This window comes from Vicia villosa, linkage group LG2 (assembly GCF_029867415.1).
Source record: "Vicia villosa cultivar HV-30 ecotype Madison, WI linkage group LG2, Vvil1.0, whole genome shotgun sequence".
Taxonomy (NCBI): domain Eukaryota; kingdom Viridiplantae; phylum Streptophyta; class Magnoliopsida; order Fabales; family Fabaceae; genus Vicia; species Vicia villosa.
In genome coordinates, this window is record NC_081181.1 from 189,320,207 (window position 1) to 189,335,708 (window position 15,502).

The 15,502-nt window shown below is 33.6% G+C and overlaps 1 protein-coding gene across 1 annotated transcript; it reads right to left on the reverse strand.

Annotated features, from left to right (window-relative positions):
- Nucleotides 1-7,043: 7,043 nt before the first annotated feature.
- On the reverse strand, nucleotides 7,044-11,722 carry LOC131653339 (beta-amylase 1, chloroplastic-like). The gene is made up of 4 exons (XM_058923451.1): nucleotides 10,972-11,722; nucleotides 8,796-9,006; nucleotides 8,198-8,308; nucleotides 7,044-8,077 (listed from the first exon to the last, which is right to left on the reverse strand). Exons 1-4 carry the CDS (start codon nucleotides 11,568-11,570, stop codon nucleotides 7,274-7,276), a joined length of 1,725 nt encoding a protein of 574 aa, XP_058779434.1. The 5' UTR covers nucleotides 11,571-11,722; the 3' UTR covers nucleotides 7,044-7,273.
- Nucleotides 11,723-15,502: the final 3,780 nt, after the last annotated feature.

The following is a 15,502-nucleotide window of genomic DNA, read 5'->3' on the forward strand; positions in this document are numbered from 1 at the left end:
TCTACAATATTTAAGATGTAAGGAGTCCTAACCACTTCGGTCCCGCCTAGTGATATTTATTGGTGTTAGTTCATTCAACTAACCAAAATCCCTTACGGGTCAGTTCATCAACTTTATAATGATCGTCGAGAATTATCCATGACACAACATTAGACAATCCCTGGCATTCTAGATGACACGCGATTTTAGCATCGCTAGGTTCATGGCCAATCGCTCCCATATATACTTTTACAAAGATACCATCATATTCCCTCATTTGCTAGGCAACTTCTATTTCTGCCTCAGTCAAGACAAAAGGAGGAATTGGTTTCTCTACAGGGTCATTACCTTTACCATTTTTCCATGACATGAGAGTTCCTAAAGGGTCGTTTGACAAATTTTTCTCACAAAAAGAATCCTTGGACACTCCTTATGTTTCAAAATCCTCAATCAGAGAAGTGATCTTTGATTCAAAATCCCTACATGCGTAAGGAATGGAATACGATGCAGGCTCCATTTTCCCTTCTCGAAAAGGAAGAAGCATTACCTTCCTAATAACTCTCTTTGATAATAGGGTTATCGTTAATCATAAGGAAAATACAATATATGCTTGAATAAAAAACTAAATGAAGAGAATGTACCTTGAAATATAAGGTCAAAGGCAATAAAGCAAAGAAGAACACTAAAAGTTGAAGCCTTAAAGCTTTGATACTTTGAATGTGTGATGAGGGTTAATCCTATAAAAACACTCTTAAAGAAGAGGTAAAGACTCAACGGAAATAAAGAACACTCAGTCTACAAGATTGCAAAAAAGTTTCTCCTTATTATCTATATCCTTATATAGGCAAGGACAATCGGGCGTATCATATTGAAAGAAAGAAGCAAATGTGTATCAACAGTCATATCTTATCTTAGGACCACAACCAAACTCAAATATACTCAAGTGCACAGTAAACTGTCTCAGGTTATCCATGCCTTTTTAGGTCACACGCCAAGAAAAGCAGCGAAACGTTTCAATGATGGAACTGCATTTAATGCTCATGTTCCCAGTTATACTTTGGAAAAACCAAAGCAGCGCATGCAAACCGACTCCTGTACAACCATTCCCAAGGGCCGACTACGATTCCTAAAAGACTCCTCCAGCATCCATAACGCCCGACTAGTCTTAGGGCCAACTGTTTTGTGACGGTCAAACGATCAATAACACGATGCCCATTTATCCAACTTGTTCCATTGCGCACAAAGTATATATACCTTCACAAAGGGTTTTCAGGTACACAATCCCTTATCTTCACTTTCACTATAATTTTCTTGAATCTAAAACTGACTTAGGCATTAGAGTGTTAACCATGCAAGTATCTCCCCCCATTGATCCGTCGTAGTGGAGATTAGCAACTGTGTTTCAAAATCGACATTGGTTAACGAAGTTGATTCAAGATTAACGTCTCTGGTTCAAGAAACATCGTGATCACAACCACCAATCTACGTAGGTACATTACTGAATTTCCCAAGGAGTTTTGCTCTGTTGTAGTTTCTCTAATCCTTTCTATTTTTGATTCCGCAAATGGAATCTCATACATACGCAATTATACGTGACTTTGATACAATAAGAAGTTCTATTAATTTAGATTGCAGATATTAGAATTATTAATAAATTGACTCTTACAATTACTTGATCAGAAACAAACAAAATATTGAGATTGAGTATAAGTAGTAACAAATTAATTTTATATTGTAATACTAAAAAGTACGGTTATGCATTCAATATTATACCAATATTGTTAATAATAATAATATTATGATGTCAGCAATATTAAATAATACTCCCTCCGTTTTTTATTATAAGTCGTTTTAGACTTTTCACAAAGGTAAAAAAAAAAGTAATAATTGTGGTATGAAAATGAGAAATTATAAAGGTTTTTACAAAATTATCCTTCATTAATGACATGTGAAAGATAAATTTATATAATTGAAAGAAGAGAGAATAATAAATATTTAAGGATATAATAGGAAAAATAGCATTAACTATTCATTCGAATGGTAAAGCGACTTATATTTAAATACAATTTTTTCCAAAACGACTTATAATAAAAAACGGAGGGAAAACATCAAAAGATTACCAATCTATTCAAGTCGTGAAATTTTAACTACATGATATAGCTCGAAAAAAAATCACAAATAACTCGGATCAAAATATTTTGCGTCAGCTAAAGTTTTAAACATAGGAACCAGAGTTGATTTATGCAAATCCTGAGAATAAAGTATCAAACAAGGACATAATATATTATGTGGTTCTTCTTGAGAGCAGAGTGATTTTTCTTTTGTTTCTTAATGTTATTCCTTTTTTTTTCTTGAAATGCGTGTGAAGGTTTAAAAGAAAATAATAAGGATTCAAAGAATGTTTATTTTGAGAGGTGTGAAGGGAGATTCTATAAATTTCTTGCTCAAGTGGACTGACGAGTGTAAATCTAAGAGTAAAGATGGTTTCGGGGTTAAAGATATTCAATTGATTAACTTGACTCTTTTGATCAAATGGAGGTGGAGACTTAGCTCATGAGCATTCGACATCTAGTGTGATTGGGCTAAAGGGTTTTTGGTCTTCATCATCTTGATGAAAAGTAATGTCTCTCCTTGAGTTCAAAGATGAGGATCCCTCTAAATGGTTTTTGGAAGGTTTTAGAAAGAAAATGGGCTAATGTTTGCACACTTAATTTTGGATGAATCCTTGAATTGAAAATATTACTCTTAAGATTAGGTTTCTAGACTTTTACTATTTCTAATCATCTAGAAGGCCTTGTGGATAAGATATTTTGGTGGATGGGTAAGAGTATTGTTTGAAACTTTAGGTGGAGGAGACCTCTTTCTGACTGTGAGCATTATATTGTTGTCAAATTTTTTCTGTTCTTGAAGGATTTTCTCTTTCTAAAGATAAATATAAGTGGAGTAGAAGCCATACTAGTGATGGTAATTTCAGAGTTGCTTCTGCTTATTAAGCCCAGGTATATCTTGATAACTCTTATGTTGCTCTTTATTAGTTTAAAAACTTGACATTGCCCTTTATCTAGGTTTTTTAGGCTCATTTTAAGGTGGTGGTGTTTTCTTGACAACTTCTATAAATCAATTCCCCTATAAAGAGAATTTGTAAAAGCGAATGGTTATCCTTGAACCTGAGGGAGTTTTTTTTCCTATGTGTTGGGGTTCAATTGAGTCAATATCTCATATATTTGTTACGTGACATGTAGCTTCATGTGTGTGTGTGTGTGTGTGAGAGATATTGGATCGAACTCTGGTATGGTCGAAGGGTAGCTGGTGTCAAAATGTGCATGTTGTAGTCGAAGATGGGTCTAGCATGTAGATGTCGAAGATGCTAGGGTTGTTAGCATGTTAAATTAGTTTTTAGTGTTTAAACCCTAATTTGTTAAGTTAGCTTGTTTATTAAGTTAGCTTGTGTAATGGGCCTTGTAGAAAAAGCCCATTAGTTTAGTATGTTAGGTTCTATTATAAATAGCATACTAGTCTCTCATCATTGCATACTGCAAATCCTAATTTAGGGTAAGAGGGTTATTTGTATTCTTGTAACTTGTAATCTTGTTTAAAGAGAAAGGAAAGAATAGCAGTTATACCCAATCATTGTTGTTCTTCTTGCTTTATCTTCTTATCTTCCCTAATTCCCTATTATACCTTGTTCTTGACATCGTTTTTTCACAACAAATTGGTGCGGTGAGCGTGGAAAAGATGCCTTCAACAAAGTATGAGATTGAAAAGTTCACCGGAGTGAACGATTTCGATATGTGACGCTTAAAGATGAAAGCCCTACTGGTTCAGCAGGGTTGTTTGGAAGCGTTGAAGGGAACGACAACTATGGATGTTGCGTTAACGGAAAAAGAAAAGACGGCCATGATAGAGAAAGCCCACATTGCAATTCTGTTGAGCCTTGGTGATAAGGTTCTTCGACAAGTATCAAAGGAGACGACGACATCAGGATTATGGGTGAAACTTGAAAGTTTGTACATGACCAAATCGGTGGTAAATCGAGTCTACCTGAATCAAGCTTTGTATTCATTCAAGATGATTGAAGATAAAGTATTGGCTGAGCAGTTAATATGTTCAACAAGCTGATTCTTGATCTTGAAAATATTGATGTGAAGATCGATAATGAAGATCAAGCGATGTTACTGTTGTGTGCTTTGCCTCGTTCACATGCTCACTTCAAAGAAACTCTCTTGTATGGTAGGGAGTCTCTGACCTTTGAAGAAGTTCAATCAGCCTTGTACTCTAAGGACTTGAACGAACGAAAGGAGCATAAACCTTCGACTGTTGGTGAAGGTTTGGCCTTTAAGGGAAAATTCTTACGAAAGGATGGTAAGTTCGACAAGAAGAAGGGAAAAAGTCAGCATAAGTCTTACAGTGGCGAAGCATCTGGTATTCGATACTATCATTGTAAGAAGGAGGGTCACACAAGAAAGGTGTGCCCTGAACACCTAAAAGATCATGGAGGTAAGGATAATGGCAATGCATTCATTGTTCAAGATGATTTTGAATCATCTGATGTTCTTGTGGTTTCGAGCAGTGACTCGAGTAGAGAGTGGATTATGGATTCAGGTTTGCACTTGGCACATGACTCCAAACAAAGACTTGTTCGAGAAATTATGTCATCAAGATGGTGGATCGGTATTGCTGGGAAACAACAAAGCTTGCAAGATTGCAGGTGTTATCTATGAGATTCAAGCTCCATGACGAGTCAATAAGGTTGTTGACTGAAGTCATGTATGTTCCTGATTTGAAGAGAAATCTGATTTCTCTTGGTAAATTCGACAAGAAAGGATATGTTTTCCAATGAGAGAAAAGTATCCTAAGAGTCATGAAGGAGTCAAAGGAAGTCTTGAGAGGCGTGAAGAAACAAGGCTTGTATACCCTTGAGGCTGAAGTTGTAAGTGGTTCGACAAATGTTGCATCCACGAAACCTTTGTCGAAGACAGAAATCTGGCACATGAGATTGGGCCATGTCAGTGAAAGGGGTCTGGTCGAATTAGGGAAACAAAATCTGCTTGGCGAAGACAAAGTCGAAAAGCTGAAGTTTTGTGAATCTTGTGTATTTGGCAAATCTTGCAGAGTGAAGTTCAACAAAGGCAAACAAAGAACACGTGGATCTCTCGATTATGTCCATGCTGATCTTTGGGGGCCTACAAGGTGTCCATCACATTCAGAAGCAAGGTATTTCCTATCCATAGTAGATGATTATTCCAGAAAATTATGGGTATTCATCCAGAAGACTAAGGATGAAACTTTTGAGAATTTTAAAAGTTGAAAGAATCTGGTCGAAAATCAGACTGGCAGAAAGGTCAAGAAGTTGAGAACCGTTAATGGCCTTGAATTTTCAAATTTCGCTTTCGCTTTTATATTTGCTAATCCCTCATATTTTGTAGACAATTTTTATTGTAATTGTATTGCTTTAAATAATATTTTCTTATTTTTTATTTAATTAAATTTATAATTTTTTTTATGTTTAGACACACCAATATATAATTTCTGGATCGAGACCTGTTCGTCGTCAAATATTAAAGAGTTTGAGTGTAAAAGTATTTTTCCGGTTTGGAGATAGTTTTTAATGTAGATCACTAATGAACTCTTCTACTTTTTCTAATTGGCTTCGAAATACACTTTTCGATCAATAGCGAATTGAGAGTTATTTCCCTTAAAACGTGATGTTTTTAGTTCCCTAAATTATTTTCTTGGGTGTTGTTTGGCCACTTTGAACAAGTTAGAAAACTAGAAATGTTAGCCAGGTTGTATTGTACTCCGTATTTCTCAACAAGCATGTTTCTTCTTACAATATTACTCCACCCTCTTACTATAATAACTATATATTGATTGAATTATTTTATGCATATTAAAAAATTATAAATAAAAATATATAATTAAGTTATTCTGCTTAGTTATTAAAAAAAAATTGATGTAAATTTAAAATGAAAATAATATAAAACTTGAAATTAATACATATAATATTAATTAATTAAGAAATAAAATCAAAATATATTATTAAAATTACGTTAAAAATATGTTGATGTTATTGTCTGATTTGAAGTACCAACAAGATCATAGGAATCTCAATCTCAATCACCGCAACAAAAATTGAGATTATTGTTGAGTATTATCGTCTGTCAATCAACAATGATAAGAACTATGTTCTATTGTTAGTCAAAATACTACTACAAAATGAGAATGGTGTAAGAATCATGGTCTAGCTATTTGATCAATATTGTTGCTTATGATCTAGTGGGTTATACGCTACTCTAATAAGATATGTCAATGTCATTTGTTAAACCCTGATTCGTCTCAAGACGTTTGATGAGATTCTGGTGTGCATGCTATAGCTCAAAGAAGAAGTGTCTAATTTGTCCGATAAAAAAATCTTATTTGTATTCAAGTGACGTTTTTAGTTACTCATAATTTACTGTTGGTATTTGACATCTAACATGTTGACTTTCATCATATTTAATAGAGTGCTCAAATTTGTGTGGAATTTCATCTTATTATATGGAGTGTTCAAGTTCATTGCGCTTCTTTATGTATTCAACCATTTCGAAATCCAAAGATTTAAAAAACACATTACAGATTCTAGAATTTAAAAGACTTTTTTGTCAAGAAGGAGAAAATTAGAAACATGAAGGACTACAATCATAAGCCCAGTTCAAATAATAAGCCCAGTACAAATAATGTAAGAGAATTTAACCTGTCACCCTAAAATTTGAGCCTAACCCGAAAATTTTCATGAGTTTGGTAGCACCAGGCCTTTCCCTACTTGCATATTCAGATCTGTCAGAAACGTAAGGTTTCAATTTTAGAGTGGATTTGTTGAAAAAAATCCAGAAGTTGAAATATATGGATATTGATTTAGAGTTCTGAGGAGAGATTCCGATACCAATTTTAGCTTAAAAAAATTTAAAAAATATAAAAACCCTTCATTTGGAATTATAATACCATTTTCCCTAACAATGGTAGGTTAAGAGAGGAAATCATGAGTTAAAGAAATAAAGAGAAGAACAGTCAGTCCTATGGAAACATTTAAAAAAATAGCATTTCATGTACAATAAGCATTAACTATGCCATATAAAAAATTATTGTAAAGGGTTACAAATAGAAGTTTAAAGTGGAAGTAACAAAATGAAGTAAAATATAACAATAATACAATACAAATTTATACAATCTTCAGCCACAGAATTAAGCTGATGGTTCACTAAAACTTTCATCGCCTAACTGTGACTGTTTCCTGACCCTATATATCAAACAATTCTTAGTGCATCATTGCAACAGCTTCTTGCACAAGAGGCTGTGTAACATGCACAAAATGCTCAGCTTCTCTCTCCACCTGCTCCCAACATTTATCAGTACTTTTTCCTTCTTTCATCTTCTTCACAAATGCCACAAACTTTCTCCAATTATCAGGTTGAAACAATTGTTGGTTCATCCTCAGGTATGTAAATGCACACATCTCTGTATCATCTGAGTTACCTTCGACATTCAATTGTGACGCCTTTAATATCTGCTCGTGTGCATGTTCATCATACCGTGGCAATGCATTTTCGCCGGCAAGATGAACCTGTGCCTTCTGGGTGGCTAAAGCCACTTGATTCACGAGCTTTTCAGGCGCGCAAAGTGCATCCTGTGGCTGTTCGTGGTCACGCATCTCAATACATGTGAAGTTGAAAACAGCACCGTGACGTGCCAACATTTGAGCAATTGGGAGGTAACCGTCGCGTTTGCGGGTGTTATAGTATCCTGCAGTTAGCTCTGGAGCATGAGACCTTGTACCATAGTGCCAATGAATACCAGCAACTTTTACTGATATCTTAACTCCAGTATTGTCAAAGATTGATTTTGTTGATGTGAGAATTCTCTCACCATGGTCCAACAACATCTGAGAGTACCATGTGAGGAAAAATTCGCCATATTCACTATCCCAGCCTCCACCTTCTTTGCGGAAAAAGTTAGTGTCTTCTGGCCAGTTGTTGTACTCACCTGCATCAGTTGGGCCTGTGCTTCCCCAGTTTGACTTATTAGCAGCTTCAGCTGCAGCTTTTAAACTGCTCAACATATACTGCATTGAAGTAAAACTAATAGTATGAGAAACACAAATCAAAGTGGCACTTGAAAACAACTAAAAAAAGGAAAAGAGTTCAATAGGGTAAGGGAAAGACATATAGATATATAAATATACCTTATCAAAGCATTGGAAAGCACCAATTCCTGGGAACTTCCATGTTCCATTTTGCTCTGGGTATGATGGGTAACGTAACTCACCAGCTGGTCCCATTCCAACTTGGATTTCCTGAATTGTACCAATGATAGAAGTTCTGCTTAGAAAAACTATACATTGTATAACAAATGATAACATGACAGAAAGAACACCAAGTGAAGAGTGTGTTTAAAATCACAAGAGTTTGACAAAATCACAATGCCAAAATGTAGCTTTTACTGCCAAACTCATTGCCAGTCCAAACATGGTCTAAGACACAATGAGCAACATTGATTTTTTATGCAATTTCAAAAATTCATTTATTGTTTTCGATTTCTAAATTTGCATATGATAAATAGTGAAACATCTTTTAGTGGTTTTGAAAAACAAGTTACAATGGACATATAAAGGAGTTTGATGAAGGTGCATTGTATTGACACTTTAATTCTCATTGGTTGTCGCATTCTTCTTAAACTAAATAGACATTTTATAACCTCAGCTAAGAATTGAAACGCTAACAAAAACAACACACATTACTAAAAAAGTTGGTAAATTGTAAACAACGGGGGAAGATATTTACCACAATGGTATCCCCAAGAAGGTGTTTGAAATTGTCTCTGAAAGCACGCATGAAATCAGCATAACATTGAACTGGGGTTCTGCCCTTGAGTACTGGCAAAGTATCACATCCAAGTGATATATATTCATAGTTTCTTCTTCCCCATTGATCAGTATATGCTAGATCAGGATCTTTATCAATCTCCTCCACAGCCCATTTAGGCAAGGGAATACTGACAAACATAACATCAACATATAAGCCAATAAACAATACATCATGTGTCTAAACATAGATCAATTTGAAATTCTTTTGGATAGAAGGAGCTTTTTACAGTTACTTCTTACATTTTTTTTATTTTGTTTCTCTGAAATTAAATTTGTCCTTTAGTTTTTATTTTTTTTAATAATTTGTTTTTTAGCTTAGAAAATTATTTTGGATAAATTAATTCTGACTCAAATATAAAAGTCATAAAAGTACAACTGCCAATCACAAAAAAAATGAGATATTGGGTCCCCTAATCTCAACTAGCTAGTCCAGATTTGTGGTGATGTGGATGTGATTCATGTGAATTGCTTTTAGTCTACTCTTACGTAGATGTGGCCTACTTTTCCATCACGAAACCAAACAAACACTTTATTAGAGATCACAAATAAAAATAAGACCTGTTGCATGATTTACACGCCACTTCTATTTTTCTTTTGATAATCTAACACGCCTCTTTTTACCATAATTTTAACATTTATTTAAATATTAAGTGAACAATTATAAAATTGCTTTAGAATTTTGATGCATACATAATATAATACCAACAGTTTAAGATTACAATAGGCAAATAATTGAAATAATAGTAACATTCATATTTCCAAATTACAATTCTCAAGATCTAATTCCAATTTTTAACTCCAACTCCAAGTAGAAAAGGCTACATTTAGGAGCAATGTGAAATAAATACAAAGCCCAACCCCCAAACACATGATCTCTACATCTTCCCATCACAAAACCACACTTTAACCATATTTTTTTGCCTAAAACTCAAACATCACATGTTCACATTATCAATTATAATATTCTAAGAACAACAAATTATTACAAAAATATATGTAAAAAAGGATTAAAATCAAGAAACCCCTAATATTAACAGACATATACAATTCTTATAGAAAAACTTTACGAGGCTGCAATACCACATCAAGTATGTTTTAATTTGAAACAAGTTTTTCTAGCTTATGATCTTGTTTGAGATCTCTCAAGAACTTTAAAAAACAAAGGGGAGCCAGATTGGTAAATTTACTTCAAATTATGTTAAAAATCATCAGCTCAAAATCTCCAAATAATCAATTAATTATTTTCACCTATTTTGTATTGGAATATAAATTTTTATTTTCTAAGGTGAACTCAAACACATAAGTAATAAAATTAAGTTATGCCATATAATCATTATTTATTTACAGTTAATTTTTATAAATTTTAGATTTAAATATTTTATGATATAAAATACAAACACAATTTTTAGTTAATAAAAAACAAACTAATTATATTTTATCTAAAAATAGTACTACATAACACACCATTTTTATTCCTTAACCCCAACTTTGTGATAAAACCAAATACTGAATTCCTTATATTATCAATAAATCAAATGGATATACATTAATTAGCACGGGAAACAAATTTTATACACAACTTCTAATAACATATTACGATAATGATGATCAGTTTCTTAAAGCTTGGTACGATTTTTAAAATGATTTAAAATAAATTATAATATAAGAAAATTCAACATATATAATCATACCAAAAAACATGTTAAAATAGCATTATCCAAGTAAATTCACTATGTTATATTTATTTCTAAACTATATAAAATAGAATCATGCTAACAATAATGAATGAGACATTTGCATAAAATAACTAGAAATATTACTCTTAATTATATATATCTTGCATGTTATATTAATATATTGGGAAATAAATATATAGATACTTGATAATATACTAATATTCTCCCTTTCAATTGAAAGCTTTTGTTAAAATGGTTGCGAATCTCTCTTTCTCCTTCTCCTTTATTCTATGTATCTCACAATTATCAATTAAAATAAAATGAATAATTTAAATATAATAATTATCTACTGGCAGAGATTTATGCTAAATATTTAAATTAAAAAAAAGGAAAAAAGACGAAGAAAGAGAGACTCACGTGACAGAATCACCGACGTTACCACCGCATTGATGAAACGACATAACCGCCTGAACTTTAAGCCCGTGCTTCTTCGCCATCTCCATAAGCTCATTATAACCGCCCCAATTATATTGCCCCGGACCTTCTCTCTCCACCAACCCCCACCACACATCCATCATAACCCCTTCCACACCAGCACTCTTCAACGCCGCCATCGCCGCATTCACTGCCTTCTTCCTATTCACACCGTTCCCCATACTCACACTATCCAACGGCATCATCACGTAAACCGGAACTCCACTTCCCTTCCCTGTTTTCGATCTCGCCCCCGATACATGCTCCTTCTCCACCGTCGTTTCCGCTTCCATCGTAAAAGCTTGACACGCTACGTTCAGATCTGACCGGATTCCGCCAAGTACCGGCGATCTACACGGACTCATAGGCGGTGATAATCCGTCTGCGATAACATCTGTCCTACTCGCTTTACAACTTAGATTCGTAACTGGTTTTTTCCACACAGCCGCCGCATTCACCGTGGCCGGTGCCTCTCCGGCAGTCGATTCAATCGGTACTGGAGTTCCAACTAGGCTCCCGATCTGAGTCATACTCAAGGCCATTCTTCCAAAAAAAACAAGGAAGTACAAGAAAATTTTAATATAAATTAAATTAAAAGTGATTCGTAAAAAGTGATTCCAAGAAAAAAGTAATTCCTCTTATAGTAACTGAATTTGAAAATTTTATGATTCTCTGATATAATAGTGAGGGAAATGAAAAGTGGAGGAAATTCAGATTTATAAAGAGAATTGAGGATAAGGAAAAAAAAATTAAATATGTGATCAGCCGGTAGTTTGCCGGCACGTGTCCTAGTGTTGCGTGGCGTAATTGTGGTCGGTTGAGTAAGGGAACGGTTGTGATGGTTTCATTGGTTAAGGGAATGAACGGTGAGATTGGCTTTACGTGTGAAGCTCCGAGAAAGCTCCGAGAAACAAGAGACACGTGTAGGAAAGTGAAAGTCACGTGTCGTGATTCGCGTCGGTAGATTTGGTTATGTACGAGATATTCTAAGAGAGAGAGAGATTTGAAAAAGAAGGAAGAGACATGGGAGATTGAGGATTTGGCACGTGTGGTGTCATGAAGTTGTATACATGCGAAGAGATCTTTTTCAAGTTTTTCATTCATTTAGCATGATTTGTTATTATTCTATTTTGTATATTTTCCTATATTCATGCCCTTATCCATTGTTAAAAATATCCATATATACTCTGACCTATTAATTACACACAAATTTATGTAAATATATGTCCTTGTTGGTTTGTGTAGCTATTCGTATAAAATTTGCGTTTAAAGTAATTTTTAAAAAGAGTGAAGCCCATGAAAATATTGTGGTTATTTGAACAATTAGAATTTCCCCTTAAGTTAGATTATTAGAGTGAGTGATAGACATCTTAATAGAATTAATTATTATAAGTTTTATTAGTATTTTGATGTATTAGATGTTATTTTATATTATAATGTTATCTAGAATATTTTTAAAATATTTTGGGCTTTTAAAAATTTTTGGACTTTAAGTTATTTATCCATTAAAAGCATTATATATGTAGTGTCTTAATTTAATTTTTATAATTTAGTTTTAAGTTTATCTTAGTTTTATAGCTTTTCTCTAGTTTTGTTAGGGTTTAGATTTTGCTCTCTAACATTGGTGCTTTCATCTTTTGCACTCAATCCTTCCATGGCATACTCTTATTACAATCATTCATTTCCTCTTACATTCACTCACTCACATTGTTCCACCATAACAACAATTTCTGGTCCACCATCTATAAACCCATATCCTGCATATTCTTATGCATCCTCAAATCCTCCATTTTCAACCATCACTCCATACATTTCATACCAACAACGACATATAGTTCCTGCTCCACCTCAACAATCATCCTCCACATTCTATGAATATTCAAACTACCCTAACTATCAACCTCAACCTCAAGATTTCTTTTCACAACCAGAAATTACTCAACCTCAACCTCAAGATTTCTTTTCACAACCAAAAATTGTTCATGAGTTAGAAACTCTAAGGCAATACTTAACTGAAACTCAGAAAATCGAAAACAAATATAGAGAAGAGTTGAAGGTACAGATTCAAAATCTTTCAAATTCATTCAAAAAGTCACAAGAAAAATGGAAAGAGAAATATATTCAAAGAACTAATGAAAAACAGATTGAAGAAGAACAAATTCAAGCTTTAAGTCTTTCTCTCAAATCTTCAACACAAACAAGCTCAAAACAATGTTCCACTTCTGAGTCGACTAACTCATGTGATGAAAATTCCTTCAACAGAGGTTATGTTGATGTGGCCCCTAAAGTTGTTGGTAACAAAAAGGTTCAAGAAAACCGCAAAGGTTCTGTTGCAGTGAGCAAAAACTCAACACCAAATGTTGCACCCCAAAATTTGCCCTCTTTATTTGAGCTATAAGTTATCCAAGACGTTTATTTCATCGTTCAAAAAAGGAAGAAAAATAATAAAGAGTTTTCATGGTTTTAAGGAGATATGGTGTGAAATGTGGTTTATATAGTGAGAATACGAGAAAATTCACAAGTCTTATCCAATACTGTTTTGACGTTCTCTACAACTTTCGTGTTTGACTCAGAAACCAATTCCATGAGGAAGGTTGTCGAATTAGCAAATTACTGGAGTGTTCACAGTGAAAAATGGTGTTGAATGTAGGTTTAACAAATCCTGGATAAGCATCAGATCCATGAAACAAACGTGGGGATTGAAAAAGTGTAATGACAACTATGTTCAATCTATTCAGCCATCAACAACAGTGATATTGTTCTATTACAAAAGGATTGTGTCTAGTTGCTAATGGAAATATAGATAAATGAATCTTAAGGCCCAAGTTAGTTTTACAAGAGCCCCACGGTGGACGTCAAATGTTCTGACATAACACGTTTGGGATACCTCCCAAAAGTCAATCCAGCGAGGTCGGAACTGAATTGATATACTTATCTAGGAATTTGAGTTGTACGATAGATGCATGCACAAGCTCAAGATTAAAGCATGTCTTTCTTACTCCTCGTTCGAGAGCCCTATTTATTCCTTCAGAGTGATGAACATCCACATTAATGGAGTGACCCTTGGGTCCCTTCCATAATGGCGGCAATTGTAACTTTCATCGTCCTTCATTTAAGAAATGTAACTCCTGTAATGGCCTCAGCCTTCCAAAGATCAGTAACTGTCGTAACCGACTTGGGATTTTGGCCACCGAGGTAGGTGAGGAAGAACCCTTCCAAGTTAATGATTTCAGATAGTGGAGATGAGTTATCTGAATAGATAAGGTAGTCCTCCGAGTTGAAAGTCTTAGACCCAACCCCCATCCACTACTGACCACATATCCTTCTATTGACTTCTCAAATTGGCCTAAATATTCTTGGTGTGTACAAATGTATTTTAAAGTTTTTGATTATGAAAAATAAATTTGAAAAAGACATTTGGCGTTGACCAAGAGTTATTGGGAAATTGTTTGAATGAAGGCTTGAGTATTAAGTGTAATACAAACTTGATGTTGGTCAAGTGATAGAACTTGTCTTGAAAAGAATTTAATTTTATCGCGCATTCATTTTATCTTGATTAGCAAGGGATATTGTCCAAAGATGAATGACAAAAAAGATGAGAATCAAACACAAGATCAAACATACAAGTATATGACAAGCAATTCAAACAACAATTCTAGTAAGATTAATCCTAAAAGATAAACTACTTAAGAAAAAAGAAAATCTTTTGTTACTTTTTTAATATATTTGATAAATCCTAAGCATGCATGTAGCAAAAATATTTTTGCCCCCTTTTTTAAGAAGACGTTCTAAATAAGAAGAAAATTAACTCAATTTACTTTGAAAATACTTTGAAATGAATCTTTTTGTTTTCTTTTTGAAAGTATCTTAATAAAAGAAAATATTTTTGTTATTTGTTTCTAATCTACTTCTTATAACTAAGAGAGTGCTAACTATTTTTTCATTTTTATTTGTTTAAAAGCTAGTACAAAAATTTAATGAAAAATGGATTAAATAAAAACAAACTAACTAATGGGCCAGGGGTGTAACGCCCAAATGCTGTGATATAAAAAACAAATACTATTTCTTAATATTTTGTCTTACTCCACCTAAAACTAAACAAATAAAAATAAATGAAATTTAACTTTGTAATTTTGATTATTTACATAGCAACAATAAAAAAACAAAACATATGATGGATGCAAAATTGAACGCTTGAAAATGTCTTGCCAATTTTACTTAAAAAAAAAAACTTAGTTTATATAATGTGAAGGCTAATTGAGCTTGGTTTAAAAGGAACTTGGTTCAAGAACCAAATTGAATTTAAGCAAATAACAAAACATGGATACAATGATGATTGTATGAAATGAAATGTTGAAAATATGATAATCAGATAAAAAAAACTGACGACAATGAGATAATAATGAAATGCAAGTGGTTAAAATCAAGAGAATTGGTTATGGTCAGGGGTGCTCAAAACCAAACCAACTCAATA

What these genes read in the sequence shown, in the direction of transcription:
- LOC131653339 (XM_058923451.1), bottom strand. Translation starts at nt 11,570, where the DNA reads ATGGCCTTGAGTATGACTCAGATCGGGAGCCTAGTTGGAACTCCAGTA. An exon ending in AACGTCGGTGATTCTGTCAC is followed by an intron (nt 9,007 to 10,971) that starts GTGAGTCTCTCT and finishes TATGTTTGTCAG; the next exon opens with TATTCCCTTGCCTAAATGGG. An exon ending in TTCTTGGGGATACCATTGTG is followed by an intron (nt 8,309 to 8,795) that starts GTAAATATCTTC and finishes GGTACAATTCAG; the next exon opens with GAAATCCAAGTTGGAATGGG.